This window comes from Acomys minous (genome assembly GCF_964271855.1).
Source record: "Acomys minous genome assembly, chromosome: 5".
NCBI lineage: Eukaryota > Metazoa > Chordata > Mammalia > Rodentia > Muridae > Acomys > Acomys minous.
Genome location: NC_140494.1, coordinates 87,545,460 through 87,568,876, shown reverse-complemented (window position 1 = coordinate 87,568,876; position 23,417 = coordinate 87,545,460). Strand labels below are relative to the sequence as shown.

The 23,417-nt window shown below is 37.7% G+C and overlaps 1 protein-coding gene across 2 annotated transcripts in view; it reads right to left on the bottom strand.

Annotated features, from left to right (window-relative positions):
* Positions 1–23,417, bottom strand: part of SEPTIN7 (septin 7) — a gene marked incomplete at its 5' end in the record, with an annotated part of 75,374 nt that overhangs the window by 42,978 nt on the left and 8,979 nt on the right. Inside the window, one exon of one of the 2 annotated variants that reach the window (XM_084783777.1) lies at positions 6,820–6,922. In XM_084783777.1, the coding sequence (XP_084639903.1) occupies positions 6,820–6,922 (103 nt within the window). Of the gene's footprint in view, positions 1–6,819; positions 6,923–23,417 lie in introns of those variants that run through there. The other variant, XM_084783776.1, reaches the window with a different exon arrangement.

The following is a 23,417-nucleotide window of genomic DNA, read 5'->3' as shown; positions in this document are numbered from 1 at the left end:
AAGAAAGGAAAAGAAAAGAAAAGAAAAGAATAAGAAACATGTACAAGAGGGTTACCAAACAGACTCAACAACAAAATAACAAGCAATTAAAATTGAACAAAGGACATAACATTCTTAAAGAAAAACGTATAATCCACACAGACACTTGTACTCCCAGCAATTAGGAAGCACAGGCAGGGCAAATTTAAGTTCAAGGCCAGCCTGAACTACACAGAGTTCTAGGCCATGCTGTGTTACAGAGTGGAGGCCTGTCTTAAAACAACAGACTTACATATGGTTAATATTAGTTTTCAATTTGCCCAGACTTGGATTCGATGAAGAGATGAGGCACTGACTCACACACATACAAATGATCTTTCCATCAGGCTATTTAAAGTTAGAAGACACACTCTAAGTGTGGGTGGCACTTTCTAGTGGAAGGCAGATAAAAGGGCAAGAGAAAACGCTTTGTTTTACACCTCATTGCCTTCAGAGGTCATTGGTGAGTTCATTTACCCTACTGGCGAGTTCACCTACCCCCCTGCCACTACAGCTGTTAATACTTCTACATTTCTTCACTAATAACAGAACCCAGGTTCTTGGGAGCCTCCAACAAAGCCTGAAAAGCAGTGGCTCTCCAGTAATCCTATAGGCCTTAAGTAACATATATGTCTATGTAATAATAAATATACATATAATATTATATAATACATCTGTATTACATAAGGAATGCATCTGATAAACAGATATGGCATATTTTTTCAGGACCTTTGTGTATGGGGGCACAGATGAGATTTACTTTAAACATGATTTAGTGAGGCACAGAACTTGGCACAGTAGAAGCCTTCACATGCAACCAATTGTTCAGAAGGCTGTGAATAGACATTTATTTGACCCCACAGCCATCAAGAATGAGACACTTCTCACTAAACACAGACCTACATTGCATCATTATGTGACAAACCTAACACCGGTTTTTGGTGGTGGTAGTGTTTTGCTTCTGCTTTGTTTTTTTGAAACAGTGTCTTACTGTGTAACCTGGGCTGACCTCAAACTCAGAAAGCTGCCTGCCTCTGTCTTCCAACTGCATTACAACATCTAGCCTGATGCTGATTTTTAATTAATTTTTAAGCAAAGATTTGCAAACAAGAATTCTCTAGATACACTTACTGGCTTCACTGTACACAACTGAGTATTAACATATACTCATTTTTCTTAAAAAGCCTATGTGTGGATGTTAATAACACACAGAAACAGACTGAATTTGCAACCATGAACAAGTAATCTAATACCTCTATTTTATCTTTGAAATAAATTACTATGGCTATTATAGGACTGTGACTTAACATACATAATCACACGTGCCTGACACATAAGTTATTAAAAAGTAGTATGACCGTTAACTTCGATTGTCAATTTGATTGGAGCACCATCCAAGGACCATGCATAGACTGACCCTAGATCCTCTACGTAGATGTGGCTGATGGGCAGCTCAGGCTTCATGGGGGTCCACTAGTAAGAGCAGCAGGGGCTGTCTCTCTCACATGACCTCTATTGCCTGCTTTTCAGTCACGTCCCCCTTATGGTACTGCCTCACCAGGCCACAGGGGAAGAAGATATGCTCAGTCCTGACTTGACTGAGCTGGAATGGGAGGGTAGGGAGGGAAGTCCGCTTTTCTGAGGAATATCGGAGGAGGAGGAGGAGAGGGAGGAAGGATGGGACCAGAAAGAGGGGAGGGAGGGGGCTATGATCAGGATGTAAAGTGAATAAATTAGTTTAAAAATAAGAAAAGGGGGGGCCCTATGGGCAAGTATGCAAGTATGCAAGAGCATTCCTGGAAGGAATAAGTGAGGTAGAGGGCCTCCCCTTCAGGGTGATCAGTACTTATTCAGAGTAGCCCAGATAGAAAGATGTCTGGAGGAGATGCTTTTGCTTTTGCCTGTGCTCCTTAGTTACCTGTGGCTTTAAGTGCTTCTCCCCTGCCCCATGAGGCAGCTGCCATCCCTCACTGACACTGGAACACAGCAGCAGGCCTGCAGCACCATACTGGGACTGCTGAAGCATCCAGCTCTTTAGATCCATCAACTACCAGGTTCTCCGCCTCCAGTATGCCAGTATGCATATGGCTGTTGCTGAACAACCCAGCTGCACTTACATAACCAAATCTAGTAAATCCTCTTGTGATATGTATCACTGTAGTGCTCTGTTCCTCTACAGATCTCTGACTAATACAACTGGCTACTCTTTTCCCAGCTGGACTACACTTTCAATCCCAAACTCAATTCTATTCTCAAAATTATCTGTGTCTTTAAACTTCTAAGTTTTGTATGATTCTTATTATACTCCTTATTATACTTCTACTAATGTCTAGAAACATCGTATCTTTTTATGTTCATTTTATCTTATCATACATATGATACTTTGAAAGAAAAAAATATGAACGGCATACCATGCCTCTTTGACATGAAAATATGTTTATATGAAGGACTCAGTAAGCGTTTCTGAAAAGGATATTGAATCAAGCCCCCCCCCCCAACAAAGTAAAATATTTTGTAAAGAAATCACTAAAGTCCTCGGTTTTTGTCAAACCAAGAAGTGTTTGGTAGTCAAATGGTTCTGGATTTAGATCTCAAAAAATGAGGACCTAACTCATAAGAAACATCTTGTAATTTTTAAGAGGAAACTATCAAAGTTTCAGCTCTCTGTGACTTACAACAAATATAATTCTGTTTCTATGACTTTAAAAACAAAAACGCTGCTAGCCTCAACCTAAGGCCTGAAAATTAGGACCAATATGTGCAGATAATTTATTTAGAGATAGCCAGGCACAACAGCTATATAAATGAAAAAGTTTTAGCCCTTACACACATATCTCTACAAATATAACTGAAACAACATTCAAGGAGCAGTGGAAAACAAGATATTGAACCTGTTTTTCTTTTTTTCTTTTTCTGGTTTGTTTGGGGGTTTTTTTGTTTCTGTTCTTTGAGACAGGGTTTCTCTATGTAGCCTTGACTGTCCTGGACTCGCTTTGCAGACCATGCTGGCCTTGAACTTACAGAGATCCACCTACCTCTGCCTCCCAAGTGCTGGGATTAAAAGCGTGCGCCATCACAAACCTGTTTTTTGTTTTGTTTTGTTTTTTAAATCCACAGTTAAGATCTTATGATAAAGAGGGACAGAAAATCCATATTCCAGATGAGCATAATTCTAACCCAAAGACTGAGCAGGCACAAGCAGAAGGACCAATTCAAGAGCAGACTCTGCCATTGTCCTTATCAGGCTTTGTCAATTTAACACAAACTAGGGTCAGAGGAGAAGAGAGAATTTCAACTGAGAAAATGTCTCCATCAGGCTGTCGCACAGACAAGTCTGTAGAGCAGTTTCTTCATTAATGATTGATGTAGAAGGACACAGGGTGGTACCAACCCTGGCAGATGGCAGATGGCCCTCAACTGTATAAAAAATACCCTTAACAAGCCATGGGGAGCAAGCCGGTAAGCAGTATTCCTTCATGGTCTCTACTTCAGTTCCTGCCCTGACTTCCTTTCATGAGCACTATAAGCTGTAAGATGAAATAAACCCTTTATTCCAAGTTGTTCATTTATTTGGTTGTTGGTTTTCTTTTGTTTTTCTTGGTTGGGAGAGGGTTGCCTATGGTGTTTACCATAAACAATAGAAAGCAAACTAGAACAGCTACAGCGTAAGCTCATGGCCAGCCTCAGATACTAGAGACCCTGTGGCCAGAAAACCAAACAACTGCATTTTATTAAAAGATTCATCAGTAAAACTCATAAATAAGATGCACTGAGACTGAATATTTCTTCTAACAAAAAGTAATAATCAGCATCAGATCACTCCGCAGCCCCTCTCCCCCACTTCACACCCCCCCAAAAAAAAACCTGGGGAAATAAAACAAATTTTATGTCAACTGTATGACCTTGATCATCAGATATTATTGTACTAGTTAGTGGTTAGCTGGGGAGGAGGGGAGGGCGTGTGATCTGAGGCACTTTCTTAATGACTGGTGTGGGAGGCAGTTCTGGGTTGGGTTGTCCAGTTCCCACCTCCCCCACTCTCTTACCCCGCCCTCAACTCCTTTAAAAAGGCAAGGTGAATATACTATTTACTTTTCTGTTGCTGTGATAAAATATCATGACCAATGCAATTTAAGGAGGAGTTTACTTGGGCTTACAATTCCAGAAGATTAGTCTCATGGCAGCAGGGAAATCACGGCAGCAAGCATGGCTGAAGGGGCAAGCTGAGAGCCTACATTCTGAACCACAAACATGAAACAGAACCAACTGGGAGTAGAGCGAGACCTTAAACTCTCAAAGCCTGCTGCCAGTGACACACTTTCTCCAGTAAAGGCACACCCTCAGGCTGGAGAGATGGCTCAGAAGCACTGACTGCTCCGCCAGAGGTCCTGGGTTCAATTCACAGTAACCACATGGTGGCTAACAACTATCTGTAATGTGATCTGATGCCCTCTTCTGGCCTGCAGGTGTATGTGCAGACAGAGCACTGTATACATACTAATAAATAAATCTTAAAAAAAAAAAAAAAAAGGCACACCCTCTAGCTTCCCCCAAACAGCACCACATAGTAGAGACCAAATGACTGAGACTATGGGGGAGATCTCATTCAAAGGGCCAGACATTATTCTATGAAAAACACGTTCAAAAGCTATTCTTTAAACTAAATTCTAATATGAAAACTTTAATTAAGAGTTCTTTTAGTGTGTTAGGGTTTTGTTGCTGTGAAGAGATACCATGTCTATAGCAACTCTTAAAATGGAAAGCATTAAATTAGTGCTGCCTTAGTTTCAGAGGTTCAGTCCATCTATTACCATCATGGCAGGAAGCATGGCAGCATCAGTCAGATATGATACTAGAAAAGAAGCTGAGAGCTCTACATCTTATTACAAAGGCAGCAAAAAGGACTGTGTTCCACACTGGCCAGAGCTCGAGCATGGAAGACCTCAACACCCATGACCACAGTGACACACTTCCTCCAACAAGGCCACACCTACACCAATAAAGCCACACCTCCTAATAGTGCCTCTCCCTATAGACCAAGCATTCAAACACAAGAGTCTATGGGGGCCATACCTACTCAAATCACTACACGTAGTGGTCCACACTGTCTATAGCTTATCACTTAAAATTACTGATATCTCTTTACAGATGCAGTGTTTCTTCATACTTAATTACCAGGCTATCAGCCTCCAAAAGAAAAAGTAGACTGGACTCTACCCACATGCCTAGGCTCCCCTCTGCTCAAAAGCAGCATCTATACTACTTCAACCAAACCAAAATCAATCACATTAACCAACTGTTTTAGTTACTATTCTGTTGCTACATTAAAACCATACAACCAAGGCAGATTTCAGAAGAGTTTATTTGGGCTTATAGTTCCAGAGGGTAAGAATCCATCATGGTATGGAGGCAGGGCAGCTAAAGCAGGAAACTGAGAGCGCACATCCTTAACTTACAGAGCAAACTGGAGTTAACATGAAGCTGTAAACTCTCAACGCTGGCCCCAGTGAATTCTTCCTCCAGTAAGACCACACCTCCAAACCTCCCCAAATAGTGCCATACCACCAACTGAGAACCAAACGTTTGGATATGGGGGACATTTTCACTCAAACCACTGCACCAACAGTAGTAAATATAAAAACTGTAATATTTTAACCACATGAACTTTTACAATGAATGCAACTTCCAAAAGGCCAAAAAAAAAAAAAGAAAGAAAAAGAAAAAAAAATGTAATTGAGAGAAAACAGTCGGGAGTGGCACACATTTTTAACCCCAGCACTCAGGAAGCAGAGGCAAGCAGATCTCTGTGAGTTCAAGGCCAGTCTGTTCTACAAAGGGAGTTCAGGACAGCTAAGGATACAGAGAAACCCTGTCTTGAAAATCAAAAGAGAGAGAAAGAGAAAGAGAATATGAGAATATACTGTTCCCCTCAATAAGAAATATTTCAGTTAATTCTAATAACTTAATATCAAAATAAACAATGTGTAGTAAAAACATAACTAGCAAAACAATATACACTGTATAATCAACTTTGTCAAGAATAGTTCATCTATTATCCTGCTTTCACCTTTGTAAAACAAATGATAGGAAAATATAACAAAGTTCCTTTACAGTCGTTATTTTAGGATTTTAAATCAACCTGTAGCCAATGAAAATATCCACTTATGAATAAAAATGGCATTGAAGATTACTAATCTTACCCAGAGTAAAAATACAGACTGTTTCTTTATATATAATAATGACATTAACCAACCTATACTCAAAATAACCCCTAATAGTATTTTCAAATGGACTATAGAGCAGAGTAGTCATAGACTGAATTAGAAAGGAGAATAAAATTTCCTAGCAACATCCACACACAAAAATGCAATTCTCATGGTAATCATTTGAATTATTACCTTTTAATGCACTCTTCTAGCCAAAATTCAGAGCAAATACTTGTTGAACTTGAATGCCCATGTGACCCAGAGAACAAGCATATTGTTTGTCCTCCAACAGTAACTAGCCACTTGGTAGCTCTTCCTTTCTTAGCAGTGTCACTTGGAGAAAATCATGCTGTTATCCTACTCTACCACTACAGCTTATCTTTTCTCAATTTTCAGTTTCTACCAAAGGAGTTGGGGTAAAGAAAGGAGAAAATGGAGATACAAATCATATACAGCTAAGCAAAAAATTTAAATGTACCCACATACGATAAAATACAGCATACATTCACTGAAGTTATTTAAGATATTATTTCTTAAATTTATCCAAAGCTGATCTAAAAGACCAAAACTCCACATTAGTATGAAATCATCTTACCTACTACCATAAGTGTGAACTCAAATCCTCTTTTCACTGACTTTCTGTACACCTGATTCGGGAGGTTGGCAAAGCCCACATAGCCCTCAAGGTTCTTCTGTTGCTAAGGAAGGTAAGAAGAACAGTAAGTTACTATCAATGACATTCTGTAACATTACAAATCCCTTCCTTCACCTATTTTTTAAAACTATGCAAACTATTATTCATAGCAAATTAGTTTATATTATCACCAATAAAAACATTAATTGCAGAAGGTACAGAATAAATTAAACATGAATTGAAAATAAAATAATTATTAAAATCCAAGAATGAAGAAGTAATGAAGCCTGTTTCAGAGCAGATTTCACTTGACAGTAAGTAACAAGAACTAACCAATGAAATAAAGCAACAAAATAACAAAGAAGTTTCAACTATGAAGAAATGCTTATACTAAGAATCTTTGCTCACACTGACTGATTTCCACACTTAATGGATTTCTTTAAATTGATCTTATGATTCATGGAATAAAATAAAATCTGTGCTTAAAGCAACCTCTTTCCATGAACTTGAAGGTTTTCATAATTGAAGTCAATAGCACATATCTTTCAAGTTGTAAACTCAGGTCCATCTGTGTCACTTCAAGGTTACCCATGGTCTTGCTACCTCCATTTCAATGTATCCAGGGTTGTAAAGTAAACTAAAATTGTCTCAGCTATATGAACTTTTGGTTCCTTGATGACCTGAACAATCATTTCATGAGTAAGTTTTAAAAATTGAATCCTAAATTGGTAAAGAATGATTCCTAATTGATCCACCAGTAAAAAATATTGTTCATAATTACACTCTCTGAGTGAATAGATACTTACTGGTTAATTTTACTTTAGAAATAGTCATATTCATATTTAAATATAGTGGCAAAATACTCTCAAGGGGCACACACATCTTTTAAGTGTCTTTCTGAGACACTTAAATTTTAATGGTAGAACAACATGTGAAATCAAAATATTACTCCAACACAGCTGGATTTAAACAGAATCCACACTCTTCACAAGTATCACATTTATAGCTAAACCACGACTTTCATCCTGTCCATTAGTATAAACTAACTTTTAAGCCAAATGTTGGTAAGCCAAGCTAGCCAATTAAATTAAAAGCTAATTTTGAACATAATTAGGAAGCTCATCAGAATATAGGATCTTAAAGCCAAGTATCTGGAAGTCTATTTTATGAGTAGATAAAACTATATTTTAAATTCAAATTTCCTTAAAGGTCTTATTTCATGTCATTGCACGTTAAATTTAACTTAACTTAGATTTAATTTAAACAAGGTTATGTATAGATAGCATAATATACTCACAGCTACTTTGTAATGCAAACATTTCCATCATTCCAGTGTTCCAGATTCCAACAGAACAAATTCACAGAAGACAGCAAGTGATGAATTCCACAAAGTGTAGTGGCATATTCAGTCAAAACAGGAGTGGCAGATCCATTGGAACACAGCAAAATACAGAAAAATGCAAGTTACTTACATGTAACTCAACAAATTAAAAGAAAATTAATAAAACGAATTAAAGCAAAGACAGATTCCTATGCGTTTCAAATATTCTTGTATTTTCAGTAGCTTTTATACTTCCCTTGAAAATATAAAAAGAATTCCTATCTTTTAATAAAGGCCAGTTACTATACTGTGCACCTCAAGTCTTACAGGAAATGCTTGGGAAAATGTAGACATGAAGTTTCAGGAAGGTGTACTATGAATTTCATACAACTTTTATGTTGTCAGTCAATAGCCCAGTTTAAACAAACACAAACATTTTAGTTAAAATTTTTTCAAAATTTGTGAATTCAGAGTTAGAAGACACGTAGAATGTAGCTAAAGATGATATGCCATAACACATAGGGGGGGAATCAGATAAACTGCGAACTGAAAATCAACTTAGGGAGTACAGAGAAGAAAACCTAACACGAGTATAAACTCCCTGTAAAAGGCTCAAGTTTACACTTGCACAACCTACTTCAAACAATTTGAGGCAGTTAAGGTACTCTTGTAGTTTCTACTTAAAGTAATTTAGTAAGTGAAAGCAACATTTCAAAATCTCTCTCTCTCTCTCTCTCTCTCTCTCTCTCTCTCTCTCTCTCTCTCTCTCTCACACACACACACTCACACACACACACACACACACACACAATTGGAGATAAAAAATCTTCAGCAACCCTCCAACATACCAGACAGAAGGCATAAAACACATCAGCGTATGTATCTGTGTCTTATTGTCTTTTCCTCAATAGTCTTTGGTTCATAATCAATACTGTTTTAGGATTGAAATAATAAAAGGCAGGAAGCATTCCAGACAACAGGAAGGACCCTAAACTAGGAATAAATCTGCAACTTTCAGGAAGAAAAGAGAAGATATGTGATCTATGACAAAGGAAAGAGACAAAAGGATAGGAAATGAGGTCGGGGAGGCAGGCAGGAACCAGATCACGTGGGACTCAGCCAAAGCAAAAAGTTGGAATATTATCTTAGATATGAGGGAAACCACTGGAGGGCTTTACACAGGCAAGTGACCTGGTTAGCATTTTAAAGATAGCTCTCACTGCTAAGTGAAGTGGAGGAAGAAGTTAGAAGACTACTGTAATAATCCAAGAAATAGTAGACTAAAGTAAGCTACTTCTAGGAAGCGCTGAGAGATTTTAAGGATTTGAATTTGTTTTTTGTTTTTGTTTTTGGGTTTTTTTTTTTCCGAGACAGGGTCTCTCTGTGCTAGCCTTGGCTGTCCTGGAGTCACTTTGTAGACCAGGCTGGCCTCAAACTCAACAGTGATCTGCCTGCCTCTGCCTCCTGAGTGCTGGGATTAAAGGCGTGTGCCACCACACCCGGCTCCTTGAAATATGTTTTTAAAGGTAGAGTTGGCAGAATGTTGCTAATAAATTGGACAACATCAGTGAAAGGATATAAACCAAGGATAACTACTGGCTCTGATTTGAGCAACTTGATGACTGGTAATAATTATAAAAACACTGTGGAACTGGAGAGATGGCTCAGAGGTTAAGAGCAGTGCCTGTTCTTCCAAAGGTCCTGAGCTCAATCCCCAGCAACCACAAGGTAGCTGGCAACCATCTATGAGATCTGGTGCCCTCTTCTGGTGTGCATGTGTACACACAAGCAGAACAAACACTGTAACAGAGGAGGAAAATTGGGTAGGGAAAGCCAAAATCAACAACAGCTTTAAGCATGTTAAGTTTGAGATGTCTACTTTATTCAAGAAGAGGTATCCAGTAGACAATTTTAAGCATATGATTAAAAAATTCTAAGGTTAGCTGGTGCTGAAAATAAGTAAGTTATCTGCATATCAATACTACTGGAAAGGGACTGTATTCCCAAGGGGGGGGGGGAGGATCCAGGGCAAGGCCCTGAAGCACTGTAACACACTAGGCTGACAATTAAGCTTGCTGCTATCAGTCTCAGTAACTCAGTGACGAAGTGATAAGTCTGATTTAAAGTACACCATTCTATACACATAATTACTTTAAATTAGTTTTAAGTTTAAATCATTTAAAACATTTAACTTATCAATTTCCATGTGACTGGTTTCTGGGTGATAGATTATTTTCTACAATCCTAACAAAATATGAATACACAACTGATAACTGCCAAAGAAGTGGATGATCACACTTTCAAAACAAATTCTTTCTGGAGAAATTTTGTACAAAGACAAGGTAGTTTGGCTACCTGCCAAACAAATTTTCCCAGAATTTACATGCAAATATCCCAGAAAATACAAAACCTAAAGTCTGGAGCTAATCTAGCACCAAATACAGTTTAAAGGATATACTAACAATATAACACTATTTATTAATCAAAGGAGATATGCTTTTATTTCATAAAAATCTTTCCCTGCCCTAAATTTTAAAAACAACCTACAGTTTTAACTCTGAAAGTCTTAACATGCACAATTCATTTCCTGAACAAATGAAAGTCACAATGCCAGAAGGAAGTATAATCTCTGGGTAAGGAAATTTTATTTATATGTATGTTGTGAGCGATGTAATTATGACCTTTATAATCATGTATATAAATGAACGTATGGCTTCACCTAGGCTCCCACCAATACTCTGGGCCATGAAGGTACTCACTGAGCTCAAGCTAGTTATCTAAAAAGCAACACTGACCCCTTGTGACAGCTGGGTTTACAGAACATTTTAGTTAATAGATACAATTTCTTCACCAATTTTCTTATTAAGAGAAAGCAAACTACTCTGTTGATTGATGGAAATAAAACACACTGTATAGGTCTGTGTTGAATTTATTGAACTATTTCTAGAAATCAAAAATTCTTGAAGAACAAGCTATTTCAAATAAATTCTAACAGATTATTGAAAATTCTGAAGAGCTGTATTCTTGCCATACATATACATTCTATTTCTCCCTTTGTCATTGTAATAAGAAAAAATAGCAGGTTACAAAGATATAAAGGTTACACCAATAACTTTAAATATCACAGATAAATATTTGGTGTTTCCTATATGGTTTTAAATTCAATCTTTGGATTTTAGCATATATGTATACTATATATTGCTTTACACAATGACAAAAATAATTAAGTTTACCTCCAAAAGTTTTAATTAATTCTAACTATGGTGGGAGAAAAACTTGGCAAAGGTACCCAGCTGCATTCCCAGCCCAAGGGATGTGGAGCAGCATAATCAGTTGAGCACTTGATCAAGGCCAGCTCAGTGAACATAGTGAAACCTCCATTACAAAAATAATTAACTCATTAACTACAAAAAACAAGCCCAGATTATAAATGACATAAAAGGAGAAGACAGAAATTTGCTTGTCTACTACTTAATGTCCCTAGCATTACATAATACACATTAACCATAACTCTGAGGCATTTGCTTAATCACATTTCTAAGGATATATAGCCAAAGAGAAAACGTTGAAGAACTTCATCCACCATTAAAATGGTGTAAATATTTTTATATAAATCATTTAAAAATACCTACATACTAAACTTAATATAACATGAGCACTAAAATATTACAAGACTGTAAAGCATGTCTCTTACTCCTATTTAAAAGGTTCGTGTGCTATTCTGCATATCTCTAGCTAGCTTTTAATACAATGAGCAATTTTAATGTGGGAAATTTATTTTGTGTATGTGAGTATAAACATGTGGGCGCCATGGCTCATGCCAGACAACTCTGGGGAGTCAGTTTTTGATTTCCACTATGTTGAAGCCGGTTCTTCTCATATCTACTGCTGTGCCACATGCTTTAAGCTAATGATAGGGCTACATATATAACTGATGAGCTGATATACTAATGTTAATTTTTATTCTCATTCATGTGTATCTATATGTGTCTGTGTGTGTACATGTCACATGGACATGAGTGTCCACAGAAGGCAGAAGAGGGTATCCCCTAGAGTTGAAGTTACAGGTAGAGTTGTGAACTGCCCAGTGTTGAGTGCTAGGAATTAAACAGTCCTCTGAAAAAACAGCAAAGTACTCTAAACCATTAAGGACTCTTCCAGCCCTAACTTGCATTAAATTCCTATGGGATCGTATATTGGACTATACTAAAGTACTAAGCTGATAGATTTCTATAATCAACCTGTGGAAGGGGTGTTAAAGTCTTTGATTTCTGATTCCAGGTTTTAGCAACTAAATGAATAGTTGTACAAATTAGTAAGAGTACATATCGTTTGAATTGAATGCTCCAACTGGACTTTAGAGAAGACGGATGTCTAGCAGGCAGTAAACTATATAAAGCCAGAAATTATAAAGACGGGCAGATAGTAACATTTTAAGTCACTGTTTGAAAGGTATGAGTCTAAATGCATAGTTGTAGTGGGAAAATAGCCGAGAACCAATACCAGAATCCTACCGTCACCATCTAAACAAAGGTAGAGGAAGGCACAGAGTCAAGAGAGGGCTTTGGACATTAAAAAAAAAAAAAAAAAAGCAGGTATTTGTACTTATTTAAATGCTATAGAAAAAGATAAAGAAAATAAGTAACTGAAAGCAGAGGGTTAAGTAAGGACACTGATGTTTATACAGTGAAAGGAGGGATTTCCCCTAATATCTGGAATAAAACCACCTTCTACTCTTAAACAAGGGGAGAAACTACGAGATTTTTAAGAGACAAATACGTAAAAACAGCAACAAGAACTGGAAGAGTAAATAAGTCAGGCCTGGTGGCAAAACTACTCAGGAGGCTAAGGCAGGAATACAGGTACAAGGCCTGCCAAGACCAGAGTGACTTCAAGGACAGCTTGAGCAACAGTGACAGCTTTGAGACCTTTGTCTTAAAATAAAAAGCTAACAAGACTTCAATAAGTTGTAAGCTGGTGTTAGAGGGCTTAGTATGCACAAGGCCTTGGTTCAATCCAGAATAATACCAAAGCAAAAAAATTAAGGATCAAAGAGAGGACAGGACAGTAAAGCACTGTTTGTCTAATTAAGACTGAAGACCACAAATCTCTGAATGCAAACTTTAAGCCATGTAATCTTTATTCTCCAATAGCTGCCTGTAATTTGATCTTATGGTAACAAGTATGCTAACAAATTTAGGATTTATCTGAAATTGTTATTCTCTGGAAGAGACATACAAAAGGGCAAGGCTCAAGAGCTGGCGAGGAGAGCTGAATTAAGGGACCAGAAATAAGGAAGGCAATAACATAACTAAAAGAATATGAAATAAGGAAACTATACAAGAAATACCTCTTTTTAAAATTTAACAACAACAAACGAAGTTCCAGGACTCATATGGCCATTAAAATGATAGCTGAGTTTGAGAATATAGCTCACTGGTAATGTGTGTGCTCGACACACAGAATATCCTGCTTTCCACTAGGCATATGTTGTACAACTGACTTTGTTCTCAGAAGGTAGAGGCAAGGATAACAAGCCAGGAGCCAACACTGTCTACAGAGCAACAGGATTACATAAAAGAACTTGCCTAACAAAAAGAAAATAAAATGAGTTGCCTCTATAAATCTACTAAATGAGTACATAGAAAACCCTAACTCTCATAAATTCCTAGTAGGAATGTAAATGCTGCTACTAGTTGAAAAAGTTTGGTAATAGCTTAAAAAATTAAATGTGTGTGTGTTTGTGTATTTGAGGCAGATCAAAGAAATGAAACCATAAGCCATCATCCTTACAGCATTTTTTAAAGGTTAATTAACAGTCAACCAGCTACACAGCTCTGTGGGTAAAAGTCCCTGCTGGCAAGCATGAAGACATTAGCTCAGTTCCCCCAAACCCACATGATGGAAGGAAAACCAACTCCCATAGTTGTCCTCCGACCTCCACAAGTATGCCACCACCCACAATGAATAAATAAATGTAAAAACAAACAAAAACAATCTAAAAGAAAAAGTACCCCAATTTAAACACCAATGTTGTTTTGCTAACTGGGCTTAATGGCAATTCTTTTTTCTACTATCTCCCAAGTTATTGCCAAGGAATCAGAGCATCTATATTTTTAAAAATTCACTATGAAAAATATGTAGTCATGATTTCAAAAGCCACCATGAGTTTACTTTTTAACAGGTAAATCAGATTTTTTTTTTTTACAAACTCATTAGACGACAAAGGAAGAACCTTAAGATTAACCATGATGAGAACACAAGGAAAGTAGAGAAATAAAAAGTCATTATATTAATAAAGTGAGACAAATAAACAGCTGCTTAGTTGTGTATCAACTACAGCAGAATTATACATCCCAAGAGTCTGACAGTCTAATAACCTCAATTAAGTCATATTATTTCATATTTGATGAAAACACAGAAGGCACACATGTGGCACCTGTCAGTAACAAAACCTAAGACCTCTAAAAATTATTCTTTAAGAATCTTAAGACTCCAAAGTAGAATTTAATATGGAAATATATAGAGCCACACCATGAGCCTTTTCCCTCATCCCAAACTGTAATCTGATAGACAAAGTTTTGATGAAGGTCAGAATTGAAACAGAAGTTCAGAAATAAGAGACGGAGGACTCTTGGTGTCTTCATTAAGTTCACCTCACTAAAGAAAAAAAGTGAATAAGGAAAACTATAGCAGCCCAAGAAGAAAAGCTTAAAGAATCTTAGTTGACAACATTTATCAATAAGAAAATAAGCCATTAGCATACTTATATATAATGTAGCCAGAGGAAAGGTTATGTACAAAATAAAGTTCACAGGGAAGTAGCAACAATGGCATAAGAGCTCTGGTTCTCCACCTCATAAATACTGTTAGAAGGGCTGGAGAGATGGCTCAGCAGTTAAGAGCACTGGCTGCTCTTCCAAAGGACCTATATACAAATCCCAGCACCCACATGGCAGTTCACAACTGTTTCTAATTCCAATTCTACGGGATTTGAAGAAAAAGAAAAAAAAAAAATACACACACACACCCACACACACACACACACACACACACACACACACTGTTGGGGAAGAAAAAAAGGAAAACAAACTGCCCCAAAAAAACCAAAGGATTGCTTCCAGAGGATTACATAATATTAAAGAAATTACTTTCTGATCTAAGAAGCAAATGAGAACCTCTGAATACCAGCATTCAGCTATGTAATGGTGACAGTACAACTTTCTTAGAAGGTAGTGAGGTTCTAATAATACAGGATAAACGGATCACTCTGTCCACTAGAAAGATATGCAAGCCACTAAGTGATTTTAAATTCTCTAGTAGCCTCATTAAAAAAGAAACAAAAACAAAAAGCAAAAAAACCAAAACAAGTAAATTGAGAGTAGTTTTACCTAAACACCAGCTATACCACTCCAAAAGATGCACCACCGTACCACGAGGACACTTGCTCAGCTATGGTCACTGGAGATTTATTCATAATAGGCAGAAACTGGAAACAACCTAGATGCCCCTCAAGCAAAGAATGGATAAAGAAAATGTTGTACACTTACACAATGGAATACTACTTGGATATTAAAAACAAGGAAATCATGAAATTTGCAGGCAAATGGATGAACTGGAAAAAAACTGTCCTAAGTATGGTAACTCAGACCCAGAAAGACGTGCAAAGTATGTACTCATTTATAAGTGAATGTTAGTCATAAAGTACAGGATAAACATGCTACAACCTACAGACCTAAGTTACAAGGAAGGCCCAAGGGAAGATCTTGAATCTCTCTCAGAAAAGGAAATATACTAGTCATCTGAAGTAGATGGAGGGAGGGAACTGGGTGGGAAAGGGGGTGGGGTGAGGATCAGGGATGGGGAGGAGGTTTGGGAGTGTGGGAGAGAGCAGAAGGAATGGGAGAGAGAACGGATATTTGGTGAGGGGACATCTCTGGGAGGAAGGAGGCCCTCCAGGAGTCTATAGGAGTGAACATAGCTGAGACTCCTAACAGCAGGGGAAATGGAGCCTGAAGTCACCACTTCCTGTAGCCAGGTGGTACTTACTGTGAAGGAAGAGGAGCACCAACCCACCCATAAAACCTTTGACCCAAAATTTGCCCTGCCTACAAAAAATGTAGGGATAAAGATGGAGGAAAAACTGAGGGAATGGTCAAACCAATGACTGGCCCAACTTGAGAGTCATTCCAGGAGAGAAAGCCAACCCCTGACACTATTAGTGATACATTGCTATGCCTGCAGACATGAGCCTAGCATAACTGTCTTCTGAGAAGCTTCATCCAGCAGATGATGGAAAGAGATGCAGAGACCCAGTCAGACAGTAGGCAGAGTTCAGGGAGTGCTGTGGAAAAGTGGGAGGAAAGATAAGAGGGATCTGCAGGGGTCAAGGACACCACAAGAAGACCTACAAAGTAAACTTACTGGGCCCATGGGAGCTCACAGAGACTGAATCACCAACTAATGAGCATGCTTGGGTTTGACCTAGGCCCTCTACATATATGTAGCAGATATGCAGCTTGGCCATCATGTGGATGCCCTAACAAAGGGAGTAGAGTAGGGGCTATCTCTGACTCTTGCCTGCCTTTGGATTCCTTTCCCCTAGCTCGGCTGCCTTGTCTGGCCTCAGTGGGAGAGGATGCACTTAGTTTAACAGCCATATATGTTACTACCATATTGGACAGCTCAGGTCTAAGCAAAACCATCTAGTGAAGACTACAGGGTGAACTGCTTCCATGAGGAGACTAAGTAATTTATCTTCCAATCCTGAGATCTCATGCAAGTATCAGAAGATTATCAAGTACATATACCAAAAATTTAGGGATTAGCGTTATTCCATTTTAATAAGTCATTGCTATGTCTTTTCTTCATGCAATATATGAGCACTCTGTATATTACTGTAGTATTCTAAACAGGACATTTTTCTAAGTAAATAAACTCTGTATATTTTTGTATGGCTTCCCTACTGCATTCCTGTGAGAAAACAAACATCTGATTTGTTTTTTGTTCTTTTTGGAGGGGTGTGCGGCAAACCTAACATACTAATGTAGTTACTGGAAAGTGCTTTAATTTCTTGATAAAGTTATTAGCTCATTTCTTAATAACTATAAAGGTTTCTATAAAATTATAGGCAAACTCTACAACTAAATATTTGAAAAGCCCACTTAGTATTGAAGCAATCAAAATAATTTAATATCAGAAAACAGCAAATTCTGGTGTTAAGGTCCATGGCCTTTTTTCTTTAGTTTTGGAGGCTATCGAGTTCCTAGAAAGCTTTTGATAAAAATACACACCTAGTCCTCTGCCTAGAAATAGACAAATAAAATCCTAGCAGTAGAGCCCAAATTAGAGTATTTTTAACAATAACCCTAGAAGCCCATACTGTAATAGAAAGATATTATTTAAGTTCCATGACAGGTAATTATTTTATTAAAGTTAAGTTTTAGGCACAATACTTTTAACATGGATATGTTAGTTAGGAAGAAATGAAAACAGTAAACTCAATGAAGAAGCAACAGAACAGAGATCCTTTGTTTATCTTAGCTACATTCTAATTTGTTAAACATAATCTAGCAGTAACCAACTATACTTAGAATACCAACCCTTCAATTAAAAAAAGCAATGAAACCCCCCAGCTGTACTAAAATATGTCCAACACAGGTTAAAATAAAAGATTCTCTCAATTGAGCTAAAGTGGTGGTGCATGTCTGAAATCCCAGTATTAAGTATCTAAAGGGCATAATCAGTACTTTCGGTTAGCCTCTGTTATGTAGCATGTTTAGAGAAAACGTGAGTTACTGAGATCCTATCCTTAAAAAATAAATAAAAATAAAAGAGATGTTATTAGACCAAGTGTGGCGGCACACACCTTTGATCCCAGCACTCAGGAGGAAGAGGCAGGTGGATCTCTGTGCGTTTGAGGGCAGCCTGGTCTACAAAGTGAGTCCAGGACAGCCAGGACTACACAGAGAAACCCTGTCTTAAAACACAAACAAACAAAAAAAGATGTTATCATATACAAAACAAGGGTAATTGACATTTTCTTTAATCATGGCCAGTACTAAAGTGGACAATCATTTCATGCTATATTTACGTGTCTGTGATATTATTTCTACATGTTAACCAAATATTTAACTTTCCTAGTTAGATGGCCTATACAACTTCAGCAAATCTGAAGTTATTTCAAATTCTCAAGAAAGAGGCTACCCCTGTACGGTGAACGTCCTGGCAGTTTACCACCATGGCACCTGCTGTATGTGGCTCTAGTCAGCAGCTAAGGTCCTGGCAGTTTACCGCCATGGCACCTGCTGTATGTGGCTCTAGTCAGCAGCTAAGTGATTCTAGTTATATTTTTTATTACTAACAAAAACGCCAGGACAAGGCTGATTGGATTCTATATGTTTTCACCATTTGTGCCAAGTTTTCATTTCTCCAGACGTAAACTAAGAAATCAATTCACTCTTCTCATCAAGCAGTATCTTCTGAGCATCTTCAGTCAACAGCCTATGAGCATCTTCAGTCAACGGCCTAAAGTGGCTATTTGTACATTATTTTATATATATTTATTTGTACCGTATATGTATATTAGAGAGAGAACAAGATTACCCCTATTTAAATTTATTCCCTTTCATTCAGTACCTCAACTTTATAGGATGTAACTGAGAACCAAGCATATACTCTAGCTCAATGCATAACAGAGAGTAGACCTTTAACTGAACTGGATATGAGGCCTGTGTCTACACAGGAAAATTCAGATCTGGTACTATAAACATGGTCAAAACATAACTAAGGAAGTCATAGGCCCTAGGGGAGAACCTACTAATGTTGTTCTTCTAAATAGTAATGTTGTCAAATTATCTTTTAAATACTGATGTTTGTATAATATGTACTGCTTCCAAAACTGGTCAAAGAAGCTTATTACAATGGGTAGTAGTTAATACAGACACTCATTACTTTCCAAAGTCTGAAAACAAGTGAATTCATGCTCCTTTGTAGATGGGACATCTGTATCAACACACACCAACCTAAAGCTCAAGGAACATTTTGGGTATGGGGGAAGCTGCAGGATGAGGAAGAAAGATGTGTGAAATCGTGTCCTTTAGACACAACACGACGACTGTTCACGTGGACTCACAGCAGCTGTGTTACCTGCACAAGACCAAACAAGTTAAAAATTCCAGCATGGAGTGAGTGGGAAGGGGTTCTTGAGACCCTACCCTAAAGCCGATGACTGCTGGAAGACGGAGAGTCACCTGGAGGAAGGAGCACTAGGTTTCTCCATATCCCAGTGAATAACCCCATACCCATGTACACATGAGCAGCAGTAATTGGGTTCAGTGAATGGATAGATAGGAAGGAGGGAGGGAGGAAGAGAGAGAAACAGACATAGAGATGGATGGATGGATGGATGGATATTTTTAAAAGAAATAAACCAGAATATAAAAACAAAAGATAGCTAGATATATTCAGAGCACAAAATATAAAAAGGTATATATAGTTTTAAAACTCATATTATTTAATAATTCATGCTGTACATAATTCACAGCACATAACCAAGCATACCAGACAACAGTCTTTAAAAGCCCAGCATGTTCTAAAAGGAGGGAGAAATCTTCCTAATAATATAAAAAATGTAAATTATAAGCTTAAAGTACTAATAAACACCAATACCTGGGGAAGGGTAAGAGGTTTGTTAAACATTCTGTTAAAAATAGAGCTACAAAATGTCCAGAAATAGCAAAATAGGTGATTTTAACACTGGGATGCCATATACATATTTAATATAGACTAATTGTAGTGGAAGTTTTGGTTTCTTTAAAAACTCAATTGTGTTATGTAAATGTTTTTGTTTTAATCCCAGATGTGGGATATGGGTCTGATTCAGATTGTCCACAGCAACAAACTACTTGCCTCATGTGGGCTCCAAGAGGAGGCTCTTTGATAGCTGCAGATAGTTTAATTCTGAAGATGCTGAAGAGGGAATAAATGTCAGAGTCCAGAGAGAGAAAATGGAGCTCCTAGAAAGAAGGTTGCTGCTCCTGCTGTCAATGAAGTTTAATGAGAAGTTGGAGATATCCTGAAACAAAGATTAGATTTGCTCCAAGGAACCCAGTGACCCTAACCAGCAGGACACCTACGTTCCTTCACCCCACTAACCTTCTTTCTCTCCTACCTGGTGTTGGGGTATTGGAAGGAACCAGGGTGGAGAAGGAAGATGGAGGTATAAGAATCCCAATAAAATAGTTTTTAAACACACAGCTTCAACTAATAATAGCTTAACAGACTGAAGAACTACATTAAATAAATACCAAACTTTCATATAAAACATTTTAGCCCTGTGTTCACCAGAATCACCTAAAATAGTTAAATACAAATTTCTGGACCCTTTTTCTCACCTAGTGAATTAACGAACCTCCAAGTAGGTTACACACTAGAAATAGTTCCAACATCAAAACTAATTACTAAGTGACTAAGTGACTAAGAATGAACATGAACTAATCTACAATGATTGAAGTTACTGTTTTCCCTGCTCCTAGTTAATTTATATAACCTAGTCATAAAATTTTTATTAAACTTTATACTTATTATTAGAAATTATTTAGAATGTCAATGATTGGAAGTTCATCAGCTAGTGGAGAAGTTTCCTTAGAAATCACTTCACAGTTCAGAAAGGTATAATAAATGATGATAGTCTAATTTTTTATAATGTTTGTATAAATTAAAAGCATAAAGATAGCTCTCTGTCACTTCCTCGCCTTCTTGGCTTCTTTCCCTCTCTTTGAACCCCCTGGGGTACCCCTTACCCCCTTCTTTCTCTCCCTTCCTCCATTCTATAATAAATCTCTTTATACCCCCCCAAAAAAGCATAAAGATAAAATTATAAGGACCTTTTCCCTCTTAACACAAATAATCTCACTCAAAATATTTATTCTCTAAACTTGACAAAATAGCAAGTTTTTCTTAAAAAAAAAAACTGATTATAGCGTTAAGACTATTTGTGTATGTAAGAATATAAAATGTCTGGCTGGAGAGAGGGCTCAGCAATTAAGAGCACTGGCTGGTCTTCCAGAGAACCCTATGTCCAATTCCCAGCATTCACATAACAGCTCACAACTATCTGTAACTCCAGTTCCAGGGGATCAGACACTCTCATACCAATGCACATTAGGTTAAAAAAAAAATGATAGTAGTTAAATCTTGTTTTAAAAATGCAAAATGTAACTTTAAAAAAAGCCTTCAGTTTTAAATACACCAATTCAAATTTTAATAAAGAATACTTTAGTAATATATTCAAGAAACTAAGAGACTTTAGCCTAAAGTTTAAATTTTACATTTAAAATTTGCTCTTTTTTTTAAGTATGCAAATTATTCACTTGCACAACATAAAAGTTTAAGGCACAAGTGAATACAGTAATTTTAAAACACTTCTTTTCTATCTTGGGTGACCTGTTGTCAATACCATAGGAAAGACCACACACTATAGGATGTATTCTAGGCCTATCTCAGGTTTTAAACTGTCCATTTCAAGAAATGGTTCCTACTCATTGACCCATTCAGTCAAAAAGCTCAAACATCCTGCCTGCATTACCACCCTCCCTAGTACCTCCCAACCAATCCGTTGTTTCCTTTACGGTTGCTCTAACTCCAGCTTGGTCCTGAGAAAGATGAATAACTTCTCCAATCATGTGGCTCCACCTTGACGCCCTTTTCTAATCTTCCAGTGACAACCTATCAAGATGATTTTCATCACCACCATTATTTTAAAATTCTTCAATAAACAGTTTGTTTTTAATTATCTACCCCTCTAATTTTATACTATGGTTTCTTAGCATGTAACCAAACTAACCATCCTTTTCCTCTTATCTACCGCTAGGGTCCCTTCTGCAGGCTGAAAAGGGCAGTCTAGGCACAGTATATACTACTGGCCTCTAAATCCCACCACAACTTATTTACTAAGTACAAGCCAGATTTGAGGATACAAAAGTCAACAAAACATGATTAGGAACTTATAGTGGAGGCTGTCAACTGTAATACAGTCTGATAACTTCATAAGGTAGTTAACTGAATGCTTCTTACTTAACAGGCATCAGGTTAGATTTTTTTTTTCACTTTGAGGGAAAAGAAAACTATGTTTCTTCACTTGGACAACATTAAGTTAAGCATTCATTAGATTTGAAATGTGAATCCAGGTCAGACTTTGTAACCTAAGATCTTAGTCATCATGGCTCTGTTTCTGTTACAGCATTATCTTCAATTTCCCAGAGTCAAACACATATATAGAAAGATACAAAATATATATTTATTAAACGAATGAACTTGTAGTATCAAAGTCCCAAACAAACCTAACAACAACATAACAGTAATGAACATCAACGCAGTTCAGATATAATGACTACACTGGTTTTCTTTAACTAATAGTATGTCACATCAAATCCAAAAAAATTACAGAGAACCTGGATTCTGTTCCTAGCACCTACATCATGGCTCACAACCATCAGTAATCCCAGTTAAAGAAACCTAAGACAGGGTAGGCTTCTGGGAGGAAGTGGGGGTGACTCTAGCTCAGACTCTTAGTATTAGGGGTATGGATACTGAAGGGGACACCCTCTAACTAGACAGGACTCCTAGTGGAGGGAGGAGAACATCAACCCATCCACAAAAACTTTGACCTAAAATTTACCCTGCCTATAAGATGTGCAGACATAAAGATAGAACAGAGATCAATGGAATTTCCAACCAATCAATGTCTGGCCCAACCTTAGACCCACCCCTCAAAGAGAGAGCCAACTCCTGACACTATGCTCACAGACAGGAGCCTAGCATAGCAGTCCTCTGAAAGGTTCCACCCAGGAGCAGATGGAAACAGATTCTGAGACTCACAGTCAAACACTGGGTGAAGCATAGGGAGTCTTGTAGGAAAGTGGGGGGAAGGATAAAAGTACCTGGAGGTAACAGGGGCTCCACAAGAAGACTTAACAGAGCCAACTAACTAGGGCCCAGAAGGGCTTGCTGAGACTGAAGCACAACCGAGGACCATGCATCAAATGAACCTAGGGCCCCTACACAGATGTAGCTGATGAACAACAGCTCAGGCTTCATGTGTGTCCTCTAGTAAGGGGAACAGGGACTATCTCTGACATGGACTCTGTTGCCTACTTTCTGATCATTTTGCCCTAGAGGGGCTGCCTAGCCGGGCCACAGGGGAATGAGCTGTGTCATCATGGGACTTGGTGTAGTG